Consider the following 20,000-nt stretch of genomic DNA (forward strand, 5'->3'; position numbering starts at 1 on the left):
TTAGCTTTTAGCTATTATTTTTATTTGAAAAAAAAGTACCCACTTTCCATCCGTGCAGAAGTCTTTTTTTATTTCAAGCCTTTCCTATCTTATTTCTCTTCTATAATTTTACTTTTCCCTCTCTGCCTTGCCTCTCGTTTGTCAGGTTTCCTACTTTGAAATCTACATGGACAAAATCTGTGACCTGCTGGATGGTGAGAATGCTGCCATGCTTTTTTATCTTGTAAAAGGCTTAGGGGATGTTTGCTTTAGCCTGTCTGAACGGTGCAGGTAGAAGCTATCTCATTATGGATGGGCTAACATGACATAATGAAGCCTCTCATCTGTACGCCCGCGCCCACCATGATGTGAGTTAGCTAGCCGACACAAAGCGGCCAGGAGAAAGCAATGCGATAAGCTCAGGGAAAATCACATTCACTGGGGGACAAATGCAGCCGGGGCTCAGTGTGTGAAGTCACTGAATGTACAACAGATTTGTGTGTGTGTGTGTGTGTTCATGAGTGCACACATATTTGCATTAGGTGGGGACAAAGAGGCCCTTACACCAGCTTTCCCAGTAGAAAACGACTGGACAGGTCATTTCCTGTGAAAGACCAGGCATGTTTATTTATTCCCCATCATCCCCGAGCTGAGGTGATGTGATGGCCTGGCTCGCGCTCCATCAGATGTTGAGCGTCTCAGTATGAGTCTGCCCTGAGTGAGCGCCCCCTTCAGCACTCCAGGCTGTCATTGGGATAACTGGCGTCTCCCATGGGGAGTGCGGCCCCTGCTAGTGATGAGTGCGCCTTCTTGGACTCTCTGACTCACTCTCTCTCTCTCTGTCTCTCTCGCTGTCTCTCTCTGTCTGTCTCTCTGTCTCTCTGTCTCTGTCTCATGGTCTCATTCCTTCACATTGTCGACCTGTGTTTGTTTTCCGCCTCCTCTCTGCTCGCAGTGACTAAAACCAACCTGGCCGCCCATGAGGACAAGAACAGGGTCCCCTACGTGAAGGTAAATGAGTCAGTGGACTGTTTTTCTAGTGTGTGTGTGTGTGTGTGTGTGTGTGTGTGCCAAAAGCAATCATCACAGCCTGTGTGTTATTTTTATACTCATTTCACATCAGATGGCAGAGCCAAGTCATAAGCAGTGTCCCTGTACTTTGGGGAGATTGATCACTTGTTACTAGTGAAATCTAACGTTTATAGAATACTACAGTGTGACATTGTATTTTAGGATATTGCTCCATTAAAATAGCATTGTTAGCACAGCAATAACTCGTTGCCTTTGGGCAATACTCAGTGAACCAGACCAGAGGTCATTATTCAGAGGTAATTGCTTGAGAAATACCTCTGTTGACCTGTCAGATGATTACACCACAAATCATACATCATAATGCATATCTCTCTCTTCATGTACGTTATTCTCTGGTCGTAGCCCCTGACTGACAGTTGCGTGGTTCTTCTGTGTGTCTCAGGGTTGCACCGAGCGCTTCGTCTCCAGCCCAGAGGAGGTGATGGACGTCATCGACGAGGGCAAAGCTGCCCGTCACGTGGCCATCACTAGTGAGTTCTACTAAGGCCTCAGGCTGTGGCCAGGCTGCCATCTCTCTGGCTCTCACAATAGGGGACATCTTCCTCCCACGCAGCATATAGCATCTCTCCGCGGCATGCAGCATCTAGCCCTTCCATGCAGCATATAGCATCTCTCATATGCATCTCTAGCAGCATATAGCATCTCTATCCCATGTAGCAGCATATAGCATCTCTATCCCACGCAGCATATAGCATCTCTATCCCATGTAGCAGCATATAGCATCTCTATCCCATGTAGCAGCATATAGCATCTCCCTCCCACGCAGCATATAGCATCTCTATCCCACGCAGCATATAGCATCTCTATCCCATGTAGCAGCATATAGCATCTCTATCCCATGCTTAGCAGCCATCTCCACGGCATATAGCATCTCATATAGCATCTCTATCCCACGCAGCATATAGCATCTCTATCCCATGTAGCAGCATATAGCATCTCTATCCCACGCAGCATATAGCATCTCTGTTCCACACAGCATATAGCATCTCTATCCCATGTAGCAGCATATAGCATCTCGAGAATGCTCAGGCACATCTCTCCAAAATGGTTTGAATGATCAGGGATTGCATTTGTTTATTGAAAATAGCCTGAACTTTAAGATTGTGAACCCATTCCTCCTTGGAAGGACTTCTCTCACACCTGGCTTCCTAGTGAACTCTCTTTCTCCTTCTTTTTCTCATTTTCTCTCTCTTTCTCTTTTTATCTCTCTCATTTATGCCACACACAGACTTGAATGAGCACTGTGAGTCACAGCATCTTCTGATCCAATATCAAGCAGGAGCATGTGGAGCCGGAGCAGAAGCTCTGTGGCAAACTCTACCACAGTGGACCTGGCTGGCAGTGAGAAGGCAAGATGATGTGCTGCTGTAATCTTTTGTCTGTGTTTTGTGTGTGTGTGTGTGTGTGTGTGTTTGTGTCTGTCTGTGTGTGTGTTTGTCTGTCTGTGTGTGTGTGTCTGTGGGTGTGTCTGTGTGTCACGTGTTGTTTGTGCATGTGTGTGTGTGTGTGTCTGTGTGTGTGTGTGGTGTATCGCGTGTGGGTGGATTTTGTTTGTTTATGTTCATGCATGTCTGGGCTGCAAACCCGAGGATAAGTGAAGTGTGCTGTGGGCTGTAATTGAGTGAGGAGGGGAGAGGGGTGATGTTCGAGGCAGGGATGAGAGAGGAGAAGTGAGTGAAAGTGAAGATGCCAGCTCTCTGTCCTCCCTTCTAGGGTCAGCAAGACTGGTGCAGAGGGAGCTGTCCTGGATGAGGCTAAAAAAACATCAACAAATCTCTGTCCGCCTCGGTAGCGTGATCTCTGCTTTGGCAGAGGCAGTGAACAACACACACACACATTCCACGATGATCCACTCAACTGACCACATTTGAGACGGAGGAGGGAGAGAGAGACATTTTCATCTATGTCAACAGCTGCCCAAAGGGAACATAGTGGGCTGTGGGATAATAGTCTGTTTTGCTTGTTTTGTGTTTTGCTCTGTCCAGCAAGTCCAAGTTTGACCGCGTGTTCCCACCAACACCACTCAGGAGCAGGTGTACAACACCTGCGCCAAGCAAATCGTTAAAGGTACGTCCCAGTGGCTTGTCCAAATGTCTTACTGATGTCCTTTGTCTGGATCTCTCTTTAACAGAGATGAGATGAAATAAACAAAGTGTCTTGTGTTATTATTCCAGTTAGGCACAGGGCCCTGCATAAGCATTTTTAATATTTAACGTCTTTGCACGAGACGCTGCAGTACAGTCCTGGGGTTCAGATGAGGACACTGAGATGTTGTTGCAAAAACTGCAATCTTGAGCTGAAATACAGTACAAGTCCAGCTCAGAGTCGTTAAGAAGACGAGTGAAATTCATCTTTATCAGCATCGTCTGTGCTTGACTCATCGGATAAATGAGAGCTTGCGGATCGTCCGCCTCTGTTTATCTGTTTTTATTCCTCCCTCTGCCTCTCCCTCCCTCCCTCCCTTGCTCCCTCGAGCGCTCGCTAATGGATCCACAATAAACATTCAACATGCAAATATTCACAAAAAAACAAGATTATGCAGTCTTACCTATTCCTCTGCTCTCCCTCCCTCTCTTTCTCCCCCTCTACCTCTCTCTCTCTCTCTCTCTCTCTCTTTCATCCCTAATTCTTTCCCTCCGTCTACCTCTTAATCTTTTACTTTCTTGCTGCCTGTTTTTCTCACATTTTCCTTCATTTTTTTGTTCTCATCTGTGAATGGAATTTCTTCCATTGATTAGCAATAGTGTTGTCGTGTTCCTCTCTGTCTTTTCTTCTCCCTCTCACTGCCTTCTCTCTCTCTCTCTCTCTCTCTCTCTCTCTCTCTCTCTCTCTCTCTCTCTCTCCTGAGAGGACAGCACGTTGTCTTAATTGAGTCAGCTTTGATCATCTGACCCAGTAACAGACGAGGTCGCAGAAACAGACAGACAAAGAGAGACGAGGGGGAGAGTTATAAAAAGAGAACAAGACACAGAGAAAGAGCTACGAGAAAATATAAAACAGACAAAGAAAAGGAGTGACTATAAAGAGAGAGAGAGAGAGAGGGGAATGAAAATCAGGCCAGGCAGTGCTGGTGGTGGGAAGTTAAGACTCAGAGAGCTGGAGTTGAAGGCACGGAGTTGAGGAGGTCCAGTGCTGGCTGGAGGCTGCAGATAAAGCGGACGGGCTCACGGCCGGCGCGCCGCTCTGACTGTGGACGCTCTTATCGGCTGCTCCTCATTTCGACTCCACCTCGCCGCTTTCTGCCGGCTGACAGGCTCATTTAGCCGCGGCTGCCGCGCTCCCTGGTGTCAGCCTACGCAACCTCAGATGCCCTCGCTAGCGCTGCAGGGAGCACGTTTCATTACAGGTTTAGAAGGACTAAATTAAATTGGTCTACATGAAATGGGGTCGATTCGGGAAAAACAAGACATATTGAGAGCTCTTGAGTCTGATAGCTATATACAAACTCTTAGTGGTGAAAATACTGAATAAGTGACTCAGCATTATTATAGTATTTAACCTTCAGGAAGTCTGTGGGTGCCCTTATATTAATGACATGAAAAGTCTTAAGTCTAACCTGTCAAATGTCTATTAATGAGAATGAGAATGTGAAATGAGAATATTGTTTGGTCTGTGAGCTTGACACTATATACTGAAGATTTGAAATACATCCAAAGTAGAAATTTGGGCCCTATATGTTTCAGTGCACTGGGTAATGCATTAAAACTGATCACTAATCGAAGCTTGTCATATGGAGCTTGGAGGTGAAAGTGAAGGTCCATTTCCTATTCGGTTGTTAAGTCCAACATCACAGCCCAACAGCTTTTTTCATCAAAAATCGTTTAGACCTACTAACGCAGCCGCGAAAAATAGGATTTTATTAGGTTGAGGCAACAAGTGAGTATAGGAGGACAGTTTTCTTAAAGGCTGCTCTGAATAGTGGACACAATAGTTTATTTTTTGCTGTCTATGGAGGAAAACGAGCGGCTCTGGAAGCTGTGGGACCCAGAAACAGATTTATTATCCCATTATTGCATCATCACTTAATAAACTAATTGCTCCCTTTGAGTAACGCTGCAACTTGTCTCCATTTTCTGTAGATGTGCTGGGAGGATACAATGGTACCATCTTTGCTTATGGCCAGACCTCCTCTGGAAAAACTCACACCATGGAGGTATGGAGATGAAGCATAATCTCATTTAAGGATCCTGTGTTTGCTCCTAATAAAACAGTGTCTGTTTTATAAATTGCCATTTTTGTTTCACCTTGCCACAGGGTAAATTGCATGACCGCCAGAACATGGGCATCATCCCCAGGATTGCTGAAGACATCTTCAACCACATCTTCACCATGGATGAAAACCTGGAGTTCCTCATCAAGGTAGGCCGATGCAATAGTAAAGGGCAATCAGTGCATCAAGGAGGCCCCATTACTTCCACAAAGTCAGCAAAGAAAAACAGTCTGTTCTAGAGAGCGATGAGAGTAGTCATGGTAACCGAATGCAAAAGAATGATTTTAGCAAATGATGTTGTCACAAACCAAACAAAACATTTAATTTATAGTGTTTCACTGTCTAGACAGCGTTTAGCTATTTTGTGCAGAAGTCTTTTTTTATTTGCAAGCCTTTCCAGTCAGCTTATTTCTCTCTCTATCTAATTCTGTACTTTTCCCTCTCTGCCTTGCCTTTACTCTGTCAGGTTTCCTACTTTGAAATCTACATGGACAAAATCCGTGACCTGCTGGATGGTGAGAATGCTGCCATGCTTTTTTATCTTGTAAAAGGCTTAGGGGATGTTTGCTTTAGCCTGTCTGAGCAGTTCAGGGTGGATCTATCTATTATGGGTGGGCTAACATGGCATTATGAAGCCTGTCATCTGTATGCCCGCGCCCACCGTGATGTGAGTCAGCTAGCCGACACAAAGCGGCCAGGAGAAAGCAATGCGATAAGCTCAGGAAAAATCACATTCACTAGAGGACAAATGCAGCCTGGGCTCAGTGTGTGAAGTCACTGAATGTACAACAGATTTGTGTGTGTGTGCGTGTGTGTGTGTGTGTGTGTGTGCATGCGAGCGTGTGTGTGTGCGTGCATGTGTGCGTGTGTTCATGTGTGCACACATATTCGCATTAGGTGGGGACAAAGAGGCCCTTACACCAGCTTTCCCAGTAGAAAAACGACTGGACGTGTTATTTCCTGTGAAAGACCAGGCATGTTTATTTATTCCCCGTCATCCCCGAGCTGAGGTGATGTGATGGCCTGGCTCGCGCTCCATCAGATGTTGAGCGTCTCAGTATGAGTCTGCCCTGAGTGAGTGTGCCCTTCAGCACTCCAGGCTGTCATTGGGATAACTGGCGACTCCCATGGGGGGGGGGGGCGTCATCTGAATCTCATCAAGCTTCTTGTGCGGGCCCTGCTAGTGATGAGTGTGCCTTCTTGGACTCTCTCTCTCTCTGTCTCATGCGTCAGTCTAATGGTCTCATTCCTTCACATTGTCGATCTGTGTTTGTTTTCCTCCTCCTCTCTGCCCACAGTGACTAAAACCAACCTGGCGGTCCATGAGGACAAGAACAGGGTCCCCTACGTCAAGGTAAATGAGTCAGTGGACTGTTTTTCTGATGGCCATCTGTACAAGTGTGTGTGTGTGTGTGTGTGTGTGTGTGTGTGTGTGTGTGTGTGTGTGTGTGTGTGTGTCCCAGGCAGTGAATGCTAGTAAATTTGCAAGTGTCCTGACTCAGAATCCCAAAGCCAAAAGCAATCATCACAGCCTGTGTGTTATTTTTATACTCATTTCACATCAGATGGCAGAGCAGCATAAGTCATTAAGCAGTGTCCCTTTGGCTTTGGGGAGATTGATCACTTGTTACTAGTGAAATCTAACGTTTATAGAATACTACAGTGTGACATCGTATTTTAGGATATTGCTCCATTAAAATAGCATTGTTAGCACAGCAATAACTCGTTGCCTTTGGGCAATACTCCAGACCAGAACCAGACCAGAGGTCATTATTCAGAGGTAATTGCCTGAGAAATACCTCTGTTGACCTGTCAGATGTAATTACACCACAAATCATACATTATAATGCATGTCTCTCTCTTCGTGTACGTTATTCTCTGGTCGTAGCTCCTGACTGACAGTTGCGTGGTTCTTCTGTGTGTCTCAGGGTTGCACCGAGCGCTTCGTCTCCAGCCCGGAGGAGGTGATGGACGTCATCGACGAGGGCAAAGCTGCCCGTCACGTGGCCGTCACTAGTGAGTGCTACTAAGGCCTCAGGCCAGGCTGCCATCTCTCTGGCTCTCTCAATAGGGGGCATCTTCCTACCACGCAGCATATAGCATCTCTCCCTTCCATGCAGCATATAGCCTATCCCACGCAGCATATAGCATCTCTGTCCCACGCAGCATATAGCATCTCTATCCCACACAGCATATAGCATCTCTATCCCATGTAGCAGCATATAGCATCTCTATCCCACACAGCATAGCATCTCTATCCCATGTAGCAGCATATAGCATCTCTATCCCATGTAGCAGCATATAGCATCTCTATCCCATGTAGCAGCATATAGCATCTTTATCCCACACAGCATAGCATCTCTATCCCATGTAGCAGCATAGCATCTCTATCCCATGTAGCAGCATATAGCATCTCTATCCCACACAGCATATAGCATCTTTATCCCATGTAGCAGCATATAGCATCTCTATCCCATGTAGCAGCATATAGCATCTTTATCCCTTTTCCCCTTCTTTTTAAGCATTATACGACTGATAACACATCTGTTATATCACCTTACTTACAGTACTATTCCATTTCAGTTTTCCTTTAAGAGCATACAGTACACAACACATTACTGAAAGAATACAGTAGGCTACTTTACAGTATATCCAAAAGCAAACATGTTACTACATCCCTATGGGCCTATAGAGAGTGCAGTGGAGTGTTTGGGGCCAGGGGATGCTCTGCTTCTGTCAGAATAACTCTCATAAGATCAGTGCTCAGGCACATCTCTCCAAAACCGTTTGCAGCACACTCATGACATTTGTTTATTTATACATGCCTGAACTTTGATTTGGCTTGTGAACCGTTCACTCCTTTGAATCACTTCTCTCACACCTGGCCACTTCTCTCTCTCTCTTTCTCCTTCTTTCTCTCATTTTCTCTCTCTTTCTCTTTTATCTCTGTCACTCTGCCACAGACATGAATGAGCACAGCTCCCGCAGTCACAGCATCTTCCTGATCAATATCAAGCAGGAGCATGTGGAGACGGAGCAGAAGCTCTGTGGCAAACTCTACCTGGTGGACCTGGCTGGCAGTGAGAAGGTAAGATGATGTGCTGGTGTAATCTTTTTGTCTGTGTTTTGTGTGTGTGTGTGTGTGTGTGTGTTTGTGTGTCTGTCTGTGTGTGTGTTTGTCTGTCTGTGTGTGTGTGTACACGTGTTTGTGTGTGCGTGTTTGTTTGTGCATGTGTGTGTGTGTGTGTGTGTGTGTGTGTGTGGGTATGCGTGTGTGGGTGGATTTTGTTTGTTTATGTTCATGCATGTCTGGGCTGCTAAAGTGAAGTGTGCTGTGGGTAGTATTGAGTGAGAAGGGAGAGGGTGATGTTCCGGAGCGAGGGATGAGAGAGGAGAAGTGAGTGAAAGTGAAGACGCCAGCTCTCTGTCCTCCTCTTCTAGGTCAGTAAGACTGGTGCAGAGGGAGCTGTCCTGGATGAGGCTAAAAACATCAACAAATCTCTGTCCGCTCTCGGCAACGTGATCTCTGCTCTGGCAGAGGGAACGGTGAGCAAGCACACACACACACACACACACACACACACACACACATGCATACACACACTTTTGCAGACAGTTGCAGACAGACATTCTGTATTCTTGGCAAGGCTGTCTCTATTGGAACGATACATTTTGATCCGCATCTCTCTCTCTCTCTCTCTCTCTCTCATGCTCTCTCTCTCACACTCTCTCTCATGCTCTCTCTTTCTCTCTCTCTCTGGTTTCTCTTTCTGTCTATTCTCCCCCTCTGTCTTCCTACAGAAAACTCACGTGCCGTATCGTGACAGCAAGATGACGCGTATCCTGCAGGACTCTCTGGGAGGTAACTGCCGCACCACCATGTTCATCTGCTGCTCCCCCTCAAGCTACAACGATGCCGAGACCAAATCCACCCTCATGTTTGGCCAACGGTGAGAACCCCATTCAGATGTCTGATCCTCTTCCATGTTGCCTAGTCATCACGCAGGATGTAGGATACTTACTGTTTTTTCTTACCCTGCCCCACATTTCGCTGCTTTGGATTATTTAAAAAATACAAGGGTTTTTTTTTTTCTTTTTGTGAAAATTAATGGATTTGGACATACAAGGTTTTCACCTGACAGCAGCGATTTGTTGCATTACCTTGGGTAAACTAAAGTTGTGTTAGTTTTGTTTTTGGTGCACTGATAAAACATTTGTAGACTCTGTTTAGCTACCTGTATCATTATTTTGGGACCTGTCCTGTGGTCCTTGTCCTGAAGTGACCCCTTGGTATGTGATCTTCTCACTCCGCCTCAGGGCCAAGACCATCAGGAACACCGCCTCCGTGAACCTGGAGCTGACGGCCGAGCAGTGGAAGAAGAAGTACGAAAAGGAGAAGGAGAAGAGCAAGACCCTGAGGGACACCATCCTGAAGCTGGAGGCTGAGCTCAACCGCTGGCGCAATGGTGGGGACATAAGCACACACACACACAGATACACTCGCACACAGACATATACTCTCATGTACGCGTGCACACACACACACACACACACACACAGATACACTCGCACACACACACACACACACACACACACACACACACACAGACAGATACACTTGCACCCAGACATGTATGCGGGTGTATGCATGCGCACACACGAGCACACACACACACACACACACACACACACATCTCATAGCACATTGAAGTTGCAAGTTCACTCATTGTCTTTCCTCCACTCACACACTCTGTAAATTCACGTTTACACTCTGTAACTTGAAGAGAACTCTTCAAGTTGGCCTAAATGGCATGTCTCAGAATGTTAGCGAAAGTGAAAACTAACACTGCAGTAAAAACATAACCCAGGTAATAACCCAGTTCTCCCACTGCCCCCCTCTCTCCATCCCTCCCCCTCTCCCTCTCTCCCCTCCCTCCCTCCCCGTCTCCCTCTCTCTCTTCCTCTCTCCCGTCATCCATCCCCCTCTCCCTCCCTGACTTCCTCTATCCCTCCCTCTTTCTCTCCCTCTCTCCTTCACCTCCCTCCTCCCTCCCTCCCCCAGGTGAGGAGGTGCCTGAGACGGAGCAGTTGAGCCCAGGCGTGGTGCGTCTGGAGCCCATGGAGGAGACGCCCATCCTGGACAACAGCAACTCCTCCATTGTGGTGCGCATCTCGGAGGAGGAGCGGCAGAAGTACGAGGAGGAGATCCGCAAGCTCTACAAGCAGCTGGATGACAAGGTGCCCCGTTAGGAAGAACTACACAATTTCTTAAACAGCACATGTCACACACACTACACAGCACATTATTTAACATGGAGGATATACTGAAATATCTGCAGTTTACCTATTAGAGGTCTGTTTGCTTCTATATGAAACATATGTTGATCAACTTTGCTATGTTACAATATTCAAGAACTACTTATCAAGCTGTGGTAGTATTACTGGACTGACATCCAGGATGCTCAACTCCTGACAAAAAGTAAAACAATTATATTATAGCATGTGCCTATTTATATCAATGGATATACAGTATATGGATACAGTGAATGAAATGAGTGGGCAAAGTGAAAACATATTACCACTTTATTTACGCATTTGCAAGTTCTCTTCAGATATGTTTTCTGAAGCATGATGTGATGAAACGTAACAGAGATAATAACACAGTTGCACACATGCTTGAATGGACATGAAAAGCAAACAGGTTGTGCTCACTGAGAGAACGACTCGTTGAGTGTGAGGCTCATTCGCTTATTTGTTTGTTTGTTTGTTTATGCTCAGGATGATGAGATTAACCAGCAGAGCCAGATGGTGGAGAAACTCAAGGAGCAGATGCTGGATCAGGAGGAGGTAGAGCCCTATTTTTACTTCCTTTCCCTCACAATTCTCTCTCTTTCACTTTCTCTCGTTTAGCTCTTGTACCCTCTCTCTCTCAAACGCTCTCTCTCACACGTCCACTGTGATGGCTCCGTTGCTGTCCACATCGATCTGTTCTCTCTAATTTGGTGTCTGCCTTGCACTGAGTTGCACCTCATATTTGTAGGCACTGCTGCCCTGGCCTGACACCCATTAGCCTCCATTAGATATTGAAGGACATTTTTACATTACTGGCTGTTTTGCTGACTCTCTTTCTCTCTCTCTCTCACTCTCTTTCTCGCTCTCTCTCATTCTCTTTCTCTCTCTCTCATTGTCTCTTTTCTCTCTCTCTCTCTGACCTGTTTTCCAAGAATCTGTTTCTGTCTCTTTTCTTAAGCACAGATTCAGAATAATTATTTTGTATGCCTCCATACATGGATGATTATATGTGTCCAACCACCTGTACATGAAACACCACGTTAACATTTCACATTTATATGTTTGTGTGTGTGTGTGTGCCTGTGTGTGTGTGGGTGTGTGCCTGTGTGTGTGTGCCTGTGTGTGTCTGCCTGTGTGTGTCTGTGTGTGTGTGTGTGTGTGTGTGTGTGTTAGCTGCTGGCCTCCACGCGCGGCGACAGCGAGAAGGTCCAGAGCGAGCTGGGCCGGCTCCAGATGGAGAGTGACGGGGCCAAGGCCGAGGTGAAGGAGGTGCTGCAGGCCCTGGAGGAGCTGGCCGTCAACTACGACCAGAAGAGCCAGGAGGTGGAGGAGAAGAGCCTCCAGAACAAGCTGCTGGCCGAGGAGCTCTCCCAGAAGATGGTGAGGAGGAGGAGGAGGAGGAAGAGGAGGAGAGGCCGCCTTAGACATGCACAAAGAATCCACACGCAGTTGTATGCTCTACAACATAATAATAAACACCACGTTTAGGCCGAGTGTCCTGCTTCAGGTGTTCGAAATACCTGAAACATTGTGTTTCATATTTTTGTAGAGCATACAAATCTCAATTATTTGTGCATTCCTTTTGATTCCAGCACCTGTGTGTTTGGATGTGCGTGCTTGTTTTTGGTTTTCTGAGAAGTGGCCCTGCAGCTTGTTCCGTCTCCGCAGCGGTCTGTTTGGTTTTGTTCTGACCTCGTCTGTTTGGTTGTTTACATGAAACTGTTTCACCTCACAAATGCGCTGCCTGACTGGTGATCCACTCATGAGTGTTAGTATGCCAGGATAATATTTGACAGTGTAGTGATGTTGATTTAGAGTGTGTGTGTTTATTTGTTTGTGTATGTGTGTGCGTGTTCACATGTCTGTGTGTGTGTGCATGTGTTGTGTGCGTGTGTATGTGTGTGTTCATGTGTGGATGCATGTGTGTGTGTGTGTGTGTGTGTTTCCCAGGCCCACCTGATGTCCATCGAGGCCGAGTTGTCCCGTATGCAGGAGGTGAGCGGACAGCAGAGGAAGCGCATCGCCGAGGTGCTTAACGGCCTCATGCGAGACCTGAGCGAGTTCAGCGTCATCGTGGGAAACGGAGACATCAAGCTGGTGAGGGCCCGTGCATGTGTGTGTGTGCGTGTGTGCGTGTGTGTGTGTGTGTGTGTGTGTGTGTGTGTTTGTGTGTGTGTGTGTGTGTTTGTGTGTGTGTGTGTGTTTGTGTGTGTGTTTGTGCGTGTGTGTGTGTGCACATTTGAGTTCTGTGGTGGCTATGGCAACAGAGAGAAAACCTGTGATTGAAAGGCGTGACTCAGTGGTTAGATTGAAGCGTGCCGCAGGGAGCGTGGCATTATCTCGATCAGCACATTAAGGGCAATAATTGATGTGTTTGTAGGAGTCTGCATGCCTCATTTCAGCTAATTCATCTGCTCCGCGCCAAACTAATGAGGATTCATGAGTGTGTTTGGCAGATAACGCGTGTGCCATTCTCACCATCCTCATTTCTCTCCTCTACACCGTCCTTTCCACTCGTCCATCATACTTTGTTTTTTGTATTTTCTCCTCTGTGATGTCGTCAATCATGTGTCAATCACATATTTTTCTCCATCCTCCTAAACAACATCATTTCTTCTCTCTGTCTGCTCAACGTCTCTCATTGGAGCTCATTCTATGGAGCCTCCATCTTACCTCTGACATTCTAATCGCGCTCATGCAAACACTTCATGACTCATTTTCATGACTCAATGGTTTTATATTTTCTGCATATCTTCTGTTTTTATCCTCCTTTCTTTTTGTCCTCTTCATCACCTCTTCATCTCATCCCTCTGTATGTCCCTCTTTATTTTGCTCTTCCTCATCTCCTCCCTGTCCATCCACCTCCTTTTACACCTTCTACTCTTCCTCCTCCCTGACTTCCTCTTCCTCCTCCCTGACTTCCTCTTCCTCCTGCACCTCTCTATTACTCCTACTACTATTACTTCTCTTTCTTCACCTCCTCGTCCTCATCCATCCACCTCCTTCTCCCTATCCTCATCCACCTCCTCCTGCTCCTCCTCCTCATCCACCACCTCCTCCCCCTCCTCATCCACCTCCTCTCTCACCTCCTCCCTCTCTCTCCCCTGCAGCCTCTGGAGCTGAGCGGGGCCTTGGAGGAGGAGTTCACCGTGGCGCGCCTCTACATCAACAAGATCAAGTCGGAGGTGAAGTCCATGGTGAAGCGCTGCCGCCAGCTGGAGAACCTGCAGCTCGAGTGCCACCGCAAGATGGAGGAGACCGGCCGCGAGCTCTCCTCCTGCCAGCTCCTCATCTCGCAGGTGTGTGTGTGTGTGGGGGGGGGGGGGGGTTCTGAGAGACAGCCTGGTCTACAATTACATTTACATGACGTCGCATTTACATTTACATTTACATTGGATTTATACATCTGTCTGATATTTTTACTTTTAGCAGCTCACAAATTGTCATTGGCCTGTGGCCTGTGTGGAATCTATACATCTACTTGTCTAGGCAGAGGGAGAGTGCTGCTGTGGGGTTGTGCCCTGGTCAGTCAGCAGCACACTATTCCAAGCCCCTTAATATGGCTCTGATATCAAAGCTAGAGTTATTTATATCAGTTCAGTTATCATGGCATCCAGTATTCATACCAAGTGCTGTAACTTTCCAAGCAATAGTAAGGTTGCCAAGACAGTGTAGTTGCAGCTTATGGCCTCCTTACAGCAAATAACTTTGACAAAATTTGGGAAAGGTTCTTGAAAGATTGAAGTCTGTTAACTAATGCCCCCCATTCAAGCTTTACACAAAAGACTACAATCTTTCAAGAATCTTTCCCAAATCTTGTCAAAGTTGTTTGGTGTAAGGAGGCCCTTAGCTCTCTCAAACCCTCAAGAAATTTCCACTCAAGAAGCTAATGGCTATCTACAAAGAGCTACAACTCTTTGGCTTGAGAGTCAGTCCTGTTGACCCAATAAATCAGACCCTGGAGAGACACCTCAGGTCCAGCAGCACTGGCAGAACCCATATGGCAGCAGCAGCAGAGCCCAAGGCTGCAACACCTGCTACAGCTTCCCATACCTAGAGCAGGCTCATAGCTCACACGGCCTGCAATGCTGCCATGTTCTGTGGAGCAAAGTACAAATGCAGGACACTCAAGTCTCACACACTCAAGTCTTACACACTCAAGTCTCACACACTGATCGTGAGACACGCAATTGACAGATCTCGCTGCACCAAAACGAGCGCACAAATGTTGTATTGGTCGAAGAATAACAAAACAAATAAATTCATTTAAGCTACTAATGCACACCTTACTTTCTGCCTGGTGTATTGACACCTTAACTTATGCAGCCTGTAGAGATCACAGCCTGCCAGAGACTGACTGAAACAAAGTAAGATTGGACTCTGAAGAATGGGATAATAACCTACACTTAAACTGATTTTAAATTAATGTCATATCGACAATTATACTCATGAACTCACTTTTTCATGAACATGACCTAAAAAAAGCCCTAGTATCAAATAACACCAAGGGACTGATAATTAGGATAAGAGAGTTTGGGATTTCCCAAGTAAGAGATCGTGAAGTTGTCAGCTAGATAGGTCCTGGCAAACGTGGCAGACAATGGCAGAAATAATTTTTGCCAATGAAAATAGTCTAATGGCAATTTACATATTAAGCCCCAATTCCAAATACAAGTGCTCCTACAGAGAAAAGTTTCACTCCAAACTGAGCTCAAAACTTGAAAGCCCTGTAAAAAGTGATTCATAAAATGACAGTGTGATCATTGATATGCATATGAGTCATACTCTGCATGTGTTTATGGCAGTAAGATGCAGTGTTTATCAAAATGACAGCCTAGGAAGAGTTGAAGAAGTGTTTTTTTTTTTTTGTTTGTTTCTCTCCAGCACGAGGCGAAGATCCGCTCTCTGACGGAGTACATGCAGAACGTGGAGCTGAAGAAGCGGCAGTTGGAGGACAACTATGACTCCCTGAGCGAGGAGTTCTCCCGCCTGCAGGCCCAAGGTACGGCACATGCAATAGGAGACACGTCTGTTACCATGACCCTGAGAAACACTGTCAACATTCTGTCTGTGTTTGAATATTTCGAATATTCACATTTTGATACAGTAATTTCCTGTGTATTAGTAACATTGTGTATAAGCAGGACAGTGTTTTATGCAAGTTAAAAAACAAAACCATATTAATACCATATTAACTGCCCCGTGTATTAACCTCATAGCTGAAGAAATTTTGCAAAATCAATGTATAAACCTCAGCTAATAGTTGGGGAATTACGGTAGTATACATTTTTAGTATTTGAGTGTATACACTAACAAATAGTATTGGGAAATAACACTCGTTATCAAAGTGTTTCTGGAGTGTCTTATGTTTGTGCTGTGTTTGTGTTACAGAGACTGTAGGGGGCGTGTCCAAGAAAGACAGCCTGATGGATATGGAAGAGTCTGGCGATGTCAAGGTAACTACGACAACAGTACAGGTGTATCAGCACAGCAGTAGGTATGTTAATGATGCGCCGTGTGTTAACGTTGTCATATCCTGTGGCAGCGGGTGCTGGAGCAGCAGATGGAGTCTCGTCGCGAGTCGCATCACAAGCAGCTGGGCCGCCTGCGCGACGAGATCAACCAGAAGCAGAAGATCATCGACGACCTCTCCGAGTGCGTGACACTTTTTCACTCTATCACTCACTCACTGTGTCACTCACTCACTCACTGGCTGCATAACTCACTCACGCACTCACTGGCTGCATAACTCACTCACGCACTCACTGGCTGCATAACTCACTCACACACTCACTCCTTTTTCTTGCTCTTGCTTGCACTCCTGCGTCTCTTTGGTTCTCTGTTTTCTCTCTCTTTCGGGTTCCTGTTTCTCTATATATATATCTCTTTTCCTTCCTTTTCTTCACTCCATCACAGCCAAATGCTGCTCATCCTCCTCTGTCACCTCCTCTCCCCCTGTGGAGTGGTACTTTTGTTCCATCTTTTTCATAAATGTTCTTTTTCTAAAACTCTGTTCTCTTTCTCTCTCTCTTTATCTCTTTATCTCTTTGTCTTCCTCCCACATCTCTTCCTCGGTTGCTCATAGTCACATAATTGCTTTCCTCAAAATATGTTTGAAGCCCCAGGCACTCTTACCCTTAACACGCTTACATTATACATCCAGTGCTCTGACTGAATGCTCTTATTCCTCTCTCATCCCTCTCTCTTTCTCTCATTCCTCTTTATCTCATCCCCTTCTCCCTCCCTCTCACTCTCTCATCCCTCTCTCTCTCATTTCTCTCTCCTCCCTTTCTCCCTCTCCCTCTTTCTCTCTTTCTCTCGTTCTCATTCCCTCTCTCCCTCTCATCGATCTCTCCCTCACCCTCTCTCTCATCCCTCTCTCTCTCACTCTCTCTCTCATCCCTCTCTCTCTTTATCAGTCTCCCTCTAATTGTCCTCCTGCTCTCCTCTTCTTCTCATTGTTGAGTCCTCCAGAGGCCATTACTGCAGCACAGCCCTTATTACAGTAAATCCTGTGGTTCTTCTGCACGCGCTCATGCGGGGCCCCTCTGCCCTCCTCTCTCCTCTCTTCTCCTCTCCTCTCCTCTCCTCTCTCTCCTCTTTTTTGGGCCTTCAGCTCATCTATCCTTTTTTATAACATCATCTTCTTTCCAACTTATCGCTGTAAATTCTCTTACATCATAAACTGTCTCCCTTGAGCGCTGGCATTCGGTGAAAACAGCATTCCCAGACAGACGCTTGCCTCCAAACTACCCAACAAACGCAGCCTATCTTGTTAGAGCTTGTTTCATTTGGCTGATGAGTGGTTAATGAATCTCCTCTATCTTCCTCTCCTCTTCTTCCCCCTACTCACCCCCCACGCTGGCTGGGCCTTCGGGGCTGTGTGTGTGTACCTGTGCTGTGTGTGTGTGTGTGTGTGTGTGTACCTGTGCGTCAATCAGCCGCAACCAGAAGCTGCAGTTGGAGCTGGAGCAGCTGCGGGCTGACTTTGATCGCCTGAGGAACCAGGAGCAGCACAAGAGCGTGCAGCTGGAGGAGCTGACGTGAGTAACGAACACACACACACACACACACACACGCACGCACGCACGCACACACACACACACACACACACACACACACACACACACACACACACACACACACACACTCACAAACACACACACACACACACACAGACACACACACACACATACGTACACGCACATGCACACACACACGCACACACACACACACACACACACACACACACACACACACACACACACACACACACACACACACACACTGTAGTGAACAAACAGCCCGGATCCCGGCTGGAATGGCCGTGTTGCCACCCACAGTGACGGTCCCCAATGACACGGCATGATTCACGAGCCAAACATTTCATTAATGCTCATTGACATTTGCTCAAGGACTGTATTGACTCCTATAATGTAGGGGGAGCATTTTGGTGTTTCCATAATCATTCAGAAGAAAAGTGTTTGTTACATTACTGTTTCCAAATATGAGTGAAATACATATATATATAATAAAATGACAAATGAATTACAAATACCACTGAGAAAAATATATTGATGCTTGAAGAATAATGATGTTTATGACCGTACATAATTATTTACATACTGAATTAGTTTGACTAATTCAATTAATTATTTGGTTAGATAATACTGAAAATTCCTTTTGCCATAAATCTAATGTTACATAATGTTTCAGAGATCCATAGCTTACTGTTGTATATATATTGTATGTATAATATATTTTTTTTCATAGTCATATTTCATTTAAAGGGAAAGGTTCTCCAAACTCCTCTCCTAACTGGGCCTTTTCAGAACACTGAGATTAAATCATTACTCATGACCTTGTTCCTGCTGTGTGTGCACTGAAAATTGCATCACTCAGATCCTCGCAGCACTGTAATGGAATATTGATGGTAAAGATAACCAGTTTTTTTTTGCTTTGCTCTCTGTTAGATTTCTCCATGAACGCCACGAGCAGTCTAGGCAGGATCTCAAGGGTCTGGAGGAGACTGTTGTAAGTGTGCATCCCACATTTCCAACCTTCCAGTAGACACCTCACCATAAAGAAAAACATGGTTAATGAGTCATATTATCTGTATTTATTTTTTGCCATGATGATTGAAACATTGGGTTGTCATATTGGTACATCCTACACGTACTGTAGTTTCAGGCTAAGGTTTCCATGTCAGTGCTCTGGACAGTGGTGTTAAGTTACAACACATGCGATTTTGACAAGCAAGAAAGTGCCTTACATTTTCCTTTATGAAAAGGTTCACAGGTTCACATCGCCACATGTGTTAGCCAGTATTCGTTTACCTTCATGACAGCTTTGCCCAATATTTGCATCATCACAAGCTTCACTTAGAATGCTTTTCAATTACAGTTTTTCCCAGTCGCTGTGGTGTATTTCTCGAATCATCATTAACATTTGCACAGTTAGTGCATTTTTCAAAACAAATAGTGCAAACTGCACCGCATAGTGGATTACCTGCAAAAGTGTGTATCTTGCTCAAAATGCTTATGCCTCAAAAACAAATATTGATACCAAGAACAGTCGGAACAAATCGAATGTCAGAACGCCTGACGCCATTGTTTACAGTTTACTTTGTAAGTATGAATAATGAGCAATGTGCAAGGCAGCACTATTTTCTATTTTGAAACTACAGTTAAAAAGTTACACATTATTGTGTGTGAAGGGGGTTGATTGCAAGACAGTGGATATGTTTCTAATTTTTTTCTTTTGACAGACATTGTGACAGTATAAAACAAAGGCTTTTACAGCACTGTGTAAAATGAAAAATGTCCAATATACAGTAAAACACCCCTTGGTCAGAGCTGTGCACCACTTTACATCTTTGTATACATCCTGACGTTCCTGTCTGTCAGGTCGGATATATTTATATATGCTAGACAGACTATGACAACTAGTTATGACAGCTAGTTCAACACATTTGCATGTAATGACAGAAGTGATGAAATCAGGCCAGTTTGTTTTATGGGGTAGGACTATTCAGCAGGGAACCATAGTGCACTTTGACCAACATGACATTAGCAAATGAAAATACAAAAAACAGCAGACAGAAAAAACAGACAGAAAAATCAATTGCATGGATGTACTAAAGCATTGCTATTTGTTCAAGATGGGGAGAAACTGCTTTGCTGCAAAGGAATGAAATACCCGCACTCTGCTAAAACTCCCATATTTAATGTGTTGCAACGTTTCGACCCGACTGGGTCTTCTTTTGCCTGAGGAAGACCCAGTCGGGCTAAACGCTGCAACACATTAAATATATGGGAGTTTTAGCAGAAATCTTGGCATTTCATTCCTTTGCAGTTCTAGTTCCATTTGCCCTGCACCTCACCGGTGGGGATGTGCACACCTCCACTACTACTCATTGAGAAACTGC

General features: G+C 45.5%; 1 protein-coding gene across 2 annotated transcripts in view; it reads left to right on the plus strand.

Moving 5' to 3' along the window:
* The window catches only part of LOC125301627 (kinesin heavy chain-like), a 44,602-nt gene that overhangs the window by 12,539 nt on the left and 12,063 nt on the right, over positions 1-20,000 (plus strand). The window contains exons 1-20 of one of the 2 annotated variants that reach the window (XM_048254260.1): positions 3,057-3,138; positions 5,151-5,224; positions 5,326-5,430; positions 5,748-5,796; positions 6,580-6,635; positions 7,210-7,297; positions 8,245-8,369; positions 8,723-8,827; positions 9,083-9,231; positions 9,599-9,747; positions 10,344-10,519; positions 11,060-11,128; positions 11,747-11,953; positions 12,524-12,670; positions 13,684-13,872; positions 15,458-15,575; positions 15,965-16,029; positions 16,119-16,228; positions 17,515-17,616; positions 18,547-18,607. In XM_048254260.1, coding sequence (XP_048110217.1) covers positions 5,219-5,224; positions 5,326-5,430; positions 5,748-5,796; positions 6,580-6,635; positions 7,210-7,297; positions 8,245-8,369; positions 8,723-8,827; positions 9,083-9,231; positions 9,599-9,747; positions 10,344-10,519; positions 11,060-11,128; positions 11,747-11,953; positions 12,524-12,670; positions 13,684-13,872; positions 15,458-15,575; positions 15,965-16,029; positions 16,119-16,228; positions 17,515-17,616; positions 18,547-18,607 — 2,076 coding nt within the window. In that variant the 5' untranslated portion in view covers positions 3,057-3,138; positions 5,151-5,218. Of the gene's footprint in view, positions 1-3,056; positions 3,139-5,150; positions 5,225-5,325; positions 5,431-5,747; positions 5,797-6,579; positions 6,636-7,209; positions 7,298-8,244; positions 8,370-8,722; positions 8,828-9,082; positions 9,232-9,598; positions 9,748-10,343; positions 10,520-11,059; positions 11,129-11,746; positions 11,954-12,523; positions 12,671-13,683; positions 13,873-15,457; positions 15,576-15,964; positions 16,030-16,118; positions 16,229-17,514; positions 17,617-18,546; positions 18,608-20,000 lie in introns of those variants that run through there. The other variant, XM_048254261.1, reaches the window with a different exon arrangement.

The sequence above is a fragment of the Alosa alosa genome, chromosome 10 (assembly GCF_017589495.1).
Source record: "Alosa alosa isolate M-15738 ecotype Scorff River chromosome 10, AALO_Geno_1.1, whole genome shotgun sequence".
Taxonomy (NCBI): domain Eukaryota; kingdom Metazoa; phylum Chordata; class Actinopteri; order Clupeiformes; family Clupeidae; genus Alosa; species Alosa alosa.